Consider the following 9202-nt stretch of genomic DNA (forward strand, 5'->3'; position numbering starts at 1 on the left):
TCTTGGCCCAGAGTTCTTCAAGGTGAGTAGGAAGACCTTCAAAGTTGTTCAGTTGCTTTTTGACTAGGAGAGTATCACAGGATCACTGGCAGGGAAATGAATTCTTAGGCAATTTTGTTGTTTGTGTAATCAACTTCAGCATTTTCCAGTCTAGAGGGTTCAAATCACACAGCTTTGCTTTCCCATTAGGAAACTCATTTCCTTTCCTGTTCGGTCACTTCAGACACACTTCAACATAGTAATAAGGGATTATCCCCTGTGCAGCTGAGTACGTGTTCCTGAACAAGACTTGGGAAGCAGTCTGGAACCAGGAATGCTTTTATGCTGGGTACTTAGTTTCCCTTGAGGAAGAGGAGGTAATTGCAGTGTTAAGAGCAAACATAACCAGAAGCTCCCCAGTGACATGCCAGAGGGAATGCTTCCCTTGTGGAAAACACCTTTCCAGTGGGTGCTGGTGGCACAGGTCTGAAACATCGCTATTTTCTGTGGAAACACCAAGCCTGTCAATGGTTGGGGATGGTGTATGGCAGAGTGGATTCAGCATTCCTCCTGTGATAGTGCCCAGCTCATCTTTGGTGCTGCCTGTTTGGAGGGAAGTGTTCTCTGCCAGACCACAGCCAGCTCAGAGGTGGATGAGTCCAGACAGCTTTATAGACCAGTTTCTGGACTTTGGTGTATGTAAATGGTTTTACTTTCTTGGTGCCTTTGCCCCTGTCCTTCCTATGCACCTTGATGCAGCTCCCACAGTAACTTGTCCTCACATACCTCAGTGTTGCCCTGGAGACTGTGGAGTCACCTATGGATGTCAGCATGCTTCTACTGTGTATTTTGGCTCCTGCTTCTTGTGACCCTGCCTTTCCATATATTGTTACGTTGTGGTTTTGTTTTCAGTATACTTATGCTTCTTTCTGTCTCCATCTTCCTCCTTTCACTCAGTTTCATTTCTTCACTCATGAAAAATATTCTATATACCTGGCCATTGTGATAGGATTCCCCAAATGGGCTGAAATGAATTGGCCTTTTTTTGAAGAAATCTGTCATAGCCTATCTTAATGGCTTTTCTGCCTTTTGCATGAGGAGAAGGGCTTAGGGAAAGGTAGGGAAAACAGCACTGGAACAGAGGAGGAAAGAGTTTCACGTTTGACTGAGCAGCCCCTTGGTTTAGGAGAGATGGTAGGTTGGATTGCATGCTACTGACTTGCCCTGATCTGGAGTTGAGAATGTAATTCCAGAAGCTGTGAAGTGTGATGCTCATTCTCTGATCCCCCTCTCTGATTCTTCCAGTTGTTCATAGACTCCTCCGGATCCTGATACCAGCTTGTCATTTGAGTTCACTGATGAATGGAGAATTTCCAATGACAAGGGACTCTTTCTCTTCCTCTTCTGTATATAGAATAAGAATGTTCCCTGCTAGCACTTGGACTCGGGTCCTTCTGCCATGGGTGAACGAATGCCATCTCCATTGTTGCTTTTTTAATACCCATCTTTCCCTTGCTAACTGGGCTGTGTAGTGTGTGTGGGGGAGAGGAACAAAGCTCTTGTGTTCAGCACGAGGGGGCTTTGATGGAGGAGCTGTTGGTGTGGAGTGAATACAAATATGTGGTGGTGGCTGGGTGGTATTTTGTGTGCTCATTGATGTCTGTGTAGAAGTTTGGTAGTTTTATGCCTCTGGTTTGAGCATCTGATTTTATGAATGATGAACTTACACAAGTGTCACGCTGCTCCCTTTTCATAAACATAAGTTTCACATATAATCACCACATGGTACATTTTTTTGCACAGAAAGATTTTCCTGCATATAATTAAGGACACTTAAAACAAAGACCTACCATCCTGCTTCTGTGCTTAGCATTTACTCACTTTACTGTGGAAGTCCATATAGACAAATAATTTTGGGAACTGAAAGTTATAAACCATCCAAGATTCTATCAGTGTGCAATGGACTGCATTTAGGATTTGACCTGGGAAAGAAACCTATGAAGGTATTCCCCCAGGTATTTAGACTCTTTACTTTAAAATAGTTTGATAGAAACTGTAGATGGAAGAGCTTGAAGGAGAATTAAGGAAGTTTCAGTGAGAATGACTCAACCACTGGAAAAATGTGTTGAAGGCATTAGTGGTTTCTCCATTGTTTGGTATCAACAGGGCATGGATTTGGGGTTATCTCCTGGCATGGATGGTTCTCACTGGCTGCTGTGCTGGTCAGTACAATGGGGACACATCACTGGAACTCCCAAAGGGTTCCTGGACACACAGTTTCAAGTGACAAATTATTTCCTTTGTGATTCAATAGCCAATGTCCATGCCCATGGCTGGGGGTTGGAACTAGATGATCTTTAAGGTCCCTTCCAACCCAAGCCATTCTATGATAAGGTAACACAGCTGTATGACCTGAATTATTCCTCTGAGGTCCAAATCAGGTGTTTGGACTAGCTGTTTTCATGATTTATGAACTTCAGAAAAACCTCCACCTGCTTTGTGCCTTTTGGGGTAGTGCTCAGGACTGCATCTTATCTCCTCTTTCCTGAGCTCTTTCTTAAGCATTTAATATGGTCAGAAAATAGGAATCCTCGGTGAGAGACAAGTCCAACTACCTGTGCCCAGCTGGTGGGTGCTGAAACCTGGGTATGACACTGGTGTGAATGTCAGCCTGGACTTGTGAGGAATTTGGGTGAGTGAGCAACAGCCAGTAGGTGTGTGGACAGATGGATGGGTTTTGGTGCACCCCTGTGCACAACAGGGTCTGGATGTGTGTAAAGATGAGGCTATGAGTGTTTTCTGTGTGTTTGCAGTCCCCCTACTCATGCTATGTTTGAAGGGGGATGTGTGACTGTGGCTGTGCAAGTGCATGTGTATCTGTTCCACCTTCCTGACAGTCTGTGTGGCCTCTGCCTTGAACTGTCTGAACTGCCATGTTGATTTCGTGTTGTCTTTCAGAATCACTATCAGTGACCCCTGAGGACTGGCAGCCACGGTAGGTTTTGCACTCTCGCTGCGATGCATGAGTCACTGTGTCCCCATCCTCCAGCACTGCTCTGCAGCTCTCCTCTGCTGCCCAGTTCTTGTGTTAGTAACAGAGTCCCTTGTCTGATGAACCACCTCTGCCAGGATCTCATAAAGGGAGGAGTCTTGAACAGAAAAACCAGCTGATCAGAGACAGAGCAGCTGCTTGAGCTGCAGGAGCTGGGAAAGCCTCAGTACCTGATTTAAGGTCTGGAGGACCCTTTCTCTGCTTCTAAACAGAGAAGGTGGGATGGGGGAATGAGCTCTGGCAACAAGGTCTAAACTGTATCTTTTATTTGGCTTGTATCCACACTAACTGTAAGATCAGCTGAATAAACTCTGCTTTGATTTGGTCTGTCAGCTCTGTTAGGATCAAGACAGAGACTTGGGGAGCTGATAGTTCAGACTCCTCTTCTTATACTCTAATGTCTGGCTGGAGAAGTGCTCCCATCCTCACTGTATCCCTAGTGCTCATGGAAGTCAAGAAGAGTTTGGGTCATTAATATCAGGACTTCCATGTCTGAGTGCAGGGTAACTCTGACATTGAATGTTCCCTATTATCCTTGTGTCCCATCATCAGATAGATATGAACTCCCTTTGTTCTTTCCTTGACCCTTTTCCTTCTAGGTTACTCTCCTGCTTCCATTGGAACTGCCTTCTCTCCTCTGCCTGCTTGCCCCTGCAGGAGAAAGGGTGTAGTGATCTGTGTCCCTCAAACACTCTGCCCTGAGCTCCAGCCCATTTCCCTGTCCTCTCTTTCCCTGCATTTTGCAGTATTGTAGTGGTTCAGTGATGTAGCAGGGTGTGGGTTTGTGCTGTGTACTGCTCATCCTGTTAGCATCAGTGGGGGTGTGAAGAGGGACATTAGCAAATTCTCCCGAGTCCTTTTCTTGGGAGCCTCCAGCCCTTATTGATAAAGAGGTACAGAGAGCAAAACAGGGCAGGTGTGGATTTTTTGGACCCCTTATCCCTTCCTCTGTGGATGTTTCATGACAGAGGAGTGGAACAGCAGCAGCTCCTGCAGATTCCCTTGCTGCTGGTTGTGGCAGAGAGATCTGGGGGCGAGGAAAACATGCTGAAATTTTACTTTAATAGGAGTAGCAGAAGTTCATGCCCCTCTTCTGGGGCAGGGGAGTCCCAGCCCATCTTGCAGTAGATGGTGTCTGTTACTGCTGCACAGAACTGCAGTTAGAGAGCTGAGAGGTGCCATATTGCAGTGATTGCTCATGATTGACATCTTCGAGGATGTCATCGTCAACCCTCCTCATTGATGACACACTGCAGAGGTGTTGGAGCAATCAGCAGTTTCCTCCAATATTCTGCCTACTGCAGACATCCCTGACAGCCCTGGAAACATGCATCCTGGGTGAACAACCTTGGGAAAGGAGCCTTGCTGTTGTCTGTACCCCATTCTGGGACTCGCTGTTATGGGGCATTCTGTTTTTAATCTGGCATAAAGAGCACCAAGGAAATAAAAATTTTTAAAAAACCAAAACAAATGAACGGAAACAAAAAAAACACCTCAAACCCCCAAACAAACAAAAAAAGAACCCCAAATGATCCAAAAAATTACACCCAAAACCTTATCCAGTCCAAGGGAATAAACATATTTTCCCACCTCTGTTAGAGCTTTATAAACGGAACTCCCTGAGTCCAGTGGTTCTTAGATAGGATTAGCTCAGTGTTCTCTTTGGGTATGGCCTGAAAGACTGACTTCAAAGAATGTGACAGTCACTGTAACTCATCTCCCTGGGCTGCTGCCAGGGCTCAGGTCTTCCTTCTCATGTACTGCGGACATCCACAGGCTTCCCTCTGAGCAAAACTTTGTTCCTTTTCCTGATAGAGAAAAGTGACTTTTCAGTGATATAAAAAGGCTTGACTAGCAATGTAGTCAGACTGAAATAGCATTTTGGGGGTAAATGTTGCCTGAGAGACATCTCTGTCCCTTTTAGTGCTGGGAAAGTTTTCAGCCTTTTCTAACCTTACCAGGCAGATTCTGTAAGCATCTCCAAAACCTCAACAGAAACAGCCTACAAGTTTAGAAAGTGACAGCCCCACACCCTAAAATGCTTTGAATGCCGAGAGAAATAAGTCTGCAAAAATCAATCATAGTACATCACAAAAAAGCAGCCCATCTACCTGTGCTCCTTTCAGCCCTATTTATCCTGCTAGGGTCAAGTGGCCACTCCTGCCAGAACACTTTACATACTCTGGTGGCTTCAAGCATCCTTTTCATGTGAACCCTCAGAGGCTTTTAGCACACCCTGTGCAAACTCCTGAAATGCAAACAGTCCGTCAACCTTATAAAAAAATGCCTTCTAACATGATGATGCAACAGCATCTCACTAAATGTTGAGCTGAAGTTCTCTAAGGTTTTATTTCAGGTGCTGTTGCTGTTCCGATAACAGTTGAAAAGGGGTTGGTGTGGCGTTTACACCATGAGCACCCTTAGAGATAATGCACAGATCCCACATGTCATGATGCTCTGAGGCTTAATAGATCTGGAGCAGTAAGTTCTGCTGAGGTTTAATAAACAGGACTGGAGAGTTGTTCTGGTTTATTTGCTAAATGAGGCAACTTGCTCCATTTTATAGGAGTGTAACTCCTCTAGTTCCAGTGTGATTCTAGACTACTGGTACAAATATCCTCCTCTGCCCCTCTCCCCCCCCCTCCCCTCAGCCCCTATGTCAGGAGAGGGCCTTCATTTCTAGCAGTGAGTTGATTCTCTGTAATCTAAATCTTGTCAGTGTAGTTATTGAGGCATTAATTTTGTGACACCTGATTCTGTATGATCAGTGCAAGGGCTTCCCTTCCATTTGGTCTACATGCTGTTGGCTTTGCTTTTTGCATTTCAGGCAGTTTGGACCTTAAAACTACTCTGGCTTGATACTGGACAATTTATATATCTTAATGAAACATCAGCAAAATGCAGTTGAGGTTGCAGACACTGCAGGGGCATGCTTTAAAGGAAAAACACAGATTGGACTCAGTCTTACAGAACACATTTTTATTTATAGCCTTCTTACAGCCTGTAGTCTGAGACTGAAGTGATATTTAAGGTAATGAGCTGAGAGCCATGTCAAGGGTGTTGTTTTGTATGTTTTTGTCGCAGCTATTTTTCCCCCCAGTCCCTTACAGGAAGGAGATTCTAAAACACTTAATTCATGCAGAGGACAAACACTTCAGTTGCTGCCCATTTATGTAGCTAAAGTATCAGCAAAAGAGTTGGAACAGATGGAGTAGGAGTAGCCAAAGTTCCTTTTATTGAAGTAGAAGCTGCATTTGCTCTGCACAAACTGGAAAATTGAAAGCCGTAAGCTTGCCCCTGACATCCAAATCAGCCTCATGTCAGAATAGGGAATCTCAGGCTTGCAGTAGCTTTGAGGGCAGGGGAAGAAGGTGCTCCTCCAAACCAGCCAAGAGCCTCTGGCAGCAGCGCGTCTCAGAGGACCCCATCCATGCTGTGTGACTGTCATGTGCTTGATACAGGAGCTCACTGTTGTCCATGCTTCTCCACTCAGCCCAGAGCCACAGCACTTACTGGCAGTAAATCTCTGCACTTCCAAATTTCAGAGGGAAGCAAAACTGGCAGTCCAGGGTATTGTTCTAGCGATGATCTGTGCTGTGCAGGAAGGCCAGTGCGAGGCTGAGTAGAAGTCTTTGATTCTCCTTTGTGGAGCTGCACTATGGGGGTTTGTGCCTCAGGTTGGATTCTTTTGCTGGCTCACGCAAAGTGGAGAAGCATGTGTGGTTGTGACTGCAATTGCTGTGCTAACCACAGTGTGTGTTCTCTTGTTTTTGTTTCCTGCTTTTTCACAGCAGAAGGGGCCCCGCCTCACCTACTCGACCTACCATAATCCGACCGGCTGAACCGTCCCTCTTAGATTTATAACTTGAGGCTGTAGACAGCTGGCGACGAGTGCCGTGCTGGTGGCTTCCCCATTCCACCCTCCCTTCCACAGCCACAGTCACTCCTCTCATCCATCCCACATCCCTGCCTCCCACCACCCTTCCCCGGTGTGTCGTAAAACTCTAGCCTAGTGATTGAGCTCTTCGTCTTCGCTCGTGCGTCCTGTATTGCTTTGTGAGCATAGAGTAGCCTTCATTCAGTGGCATGGATCCCTGAAGTACACAGGCTCCTTGGAGAGATCAGCCACAGGGACGTCCTTAGGTCCAAGTGGTGGCTGTCCGTCCAGTACTTCCATCTGCCTAGTCTAGCCTGGACAAGTGTCCTGCCTGCAAAAGTTAGCTGTAGCACCCAGGACTGAGCTGTAGCTGTTTTCTTTCCTTGTAGTTTAAGACAAAAACGTGGCTTAGCAAAAATATGCTGTCAAAACACATGACACCTGTTAGGAACAGATTAAATGTCCTGTGTATTAGCTTGACTTTCTAAGGTGCAAAAATTTCATGTTGGGAACAGTGCAATCAACTTCACATCAAAGTGGGGCAGGGAGATCAGCAAAGGGGGGAATCAATGGATCAGCCCAGTCCTGTCAGAGTGAAGCCTGAGATAGCGCACACACCTCAGCATGCAGGGAGCTCACAGACCTGCTCACACTTGGCTCCTGGAGCCAGGCATTCCTACTGGGGACACACTGGCTCCTGCCAGCAGTTGTCTTGCATCACCATTTTTGGCTGACTTTCCTGAACCCAGCAGGGCGAGGGGAATAGACACGCTGCTCCCCCCTTGCAAACGGACAGCCAAATGTTTCAGGGAGTTTGCTGTGTGGTGTTCTGTTGAAAATATTTCTGCTATGAACTAAGCACATCTTTCAGTGTTTTTGGGGTACTGTGGTGACTTCTTCTGTAGCCTTTTCTTGCATGTGGATGGTACGTGTTTGGGGAAACTTGTAACCGTTGTTGATCACAACTCATCTTAAGGTTTGGTTTTTACTTTTCATGCTACATGTATTTAAAAAAAACCCAAAAAAAAACAAAACCAAAAAAACCTACTTGAGAATTAAAAAAAATTATCAACCCTGTACATCTCAGATGTCATGTCTCTACCAGAGCTAAATGAACCACCTTTGTTGCAGGCTGTCCTCCAGGCCTGATTCCTGTTGCAGTTCTCTCATTTCAGTGCTATTACTCTTAATTTCTGTTGTGGATCCTCTATTGTTCTGATGCCAGTTCCTTTCTGTATTTTAACTATTGTTTTACTACTTCTCCCCCTTCTCCTTCCCTTTCCCTTTTTCTTTGTTTTTCTTGTCTTTAACCTCCAGCCGGCCGGGTAAGGCCAGTCCCGCCCGCCCGGAGAGCCCAAAACCACCATTTGACATGTAGGCCTGCTCCCTCTGAGACTCTTTGCCTGCCTCTTAGCTGTTCTGTCCTGGAATGGTCTGACTCGAATCTCACACATGGCTTGTTTTGTTTGTAACTTGTGACACACACATATCAGATGTGATTGTAGTGAAACTGTTTTTGGGGTTTTTTTGTTTGGTTTTTTTTTTTTCTTTTTTTTCTTCCCAGCTGCTTAAAGGAGTTAAACAAGTATATTGTAGTAATGAGAAACATATCTTTACTGTTATAAATATCTATAAATATATATATAAGATGAAAAATCTATATATGTCCAGGTGTTAAAAGCCATTTGTGCTTCCATGTGAATTTACTTAAGTAGGAAAAGAATATCTATATACATATATATATACACACACATCCAAAAAGTTAACCAAATCCCAATGTTGAGTTTTTGAGCTGATTGTTAAATTCTCTGCTGTGTGCAGTTGGGTTATTGTATTACCCCAGACTTGTGGGTGAACTGTCTCAGTGCTGGTAGTAGCTGTGATGCAGTTTGTGATCTACCTGTCACTCTTGTTTATTGGATGAAATAAACTCTCATTTCTGTATAATGAAGGTCTCCATGACTAGAATAAAACCATCTCTCTTTCTCTTGCTTTTTCTCTGGGTGGCTTTCAAGCTGTGTTTGATTATAACCTGATCTTTTCATTCCATAGAGTGAACAAGCTGTACATGCAATCAGGGGTTGTCACTGATAGGGAAGGTGGAGCAGATCTGCATCAGCCCTGAGTGGCCAGGAATTGCAGTAGAATGAAACAGCTTGTCAGGTGCAGAAAGGTAAATCCCTGTGCAGAAGGAATTGTGTGGAGGTGCTTCAGAGATGGGGGCGTACAGAAGGTGGGAGTTAGCACACAAATTGCTTCTTAAAAGGGATTTTTGCCTGTAGTTCTTGTGGAGC

The 9202-nt window shown here is 45.1% G+C and overlaps 1 protein-coding gene across 12 annotated transcripts in view; it reads left to right on the forward strand.

The window, feature by feature from the left end:
* DNM1 (dynamin 1) overlaps positions 1 to 8898 on the forward strand; it is a 65213-nt gene extending 56315 nt beyond the window's left edge. For 4 of the 12 annotated variants that reach the window (XM_088065863.1, XM_088065860.1, XM_088065864.1 and 1 more), the window contains one exon: positions 6823 to 8898. In XM_088065863.1, coding sequence (XP_087921989.1) covers positions 6823 to 6895 — 73 coding nt within the window. In that variant the 3' untranslated portion in view covers positions 6896 to 8898. Of the gene's footprint in view, positions 1 to 2937; positions 2975 to 6822 lie in introns of all 12 variants that reach the window. The other 8 variants (XM_088065865.1, XM_088065870.1, XM_088065869.1 and 5 more) reach the window with 5 other exon arrangements.
* Positions 8899 to 9202: the final 304 nt, after the last annotated feature.

The sequence above is a fragment of the Pseudopodoces humilis genome, chromosome 22, assembly GCF_049639895.1.
Source record: "Pseudopodoces humilis isolate 2021_Gansu_Grassland_sample_001 chromosome 22, ASM4963989v1, whole genome shotgun sequence".
Taxonomy (NCBI): Eukaryota; Metazoa; Chordata; class Aves; order Passeriformes; family Paridae; genus Pseudopodoces; species Pseudopodoces humilis.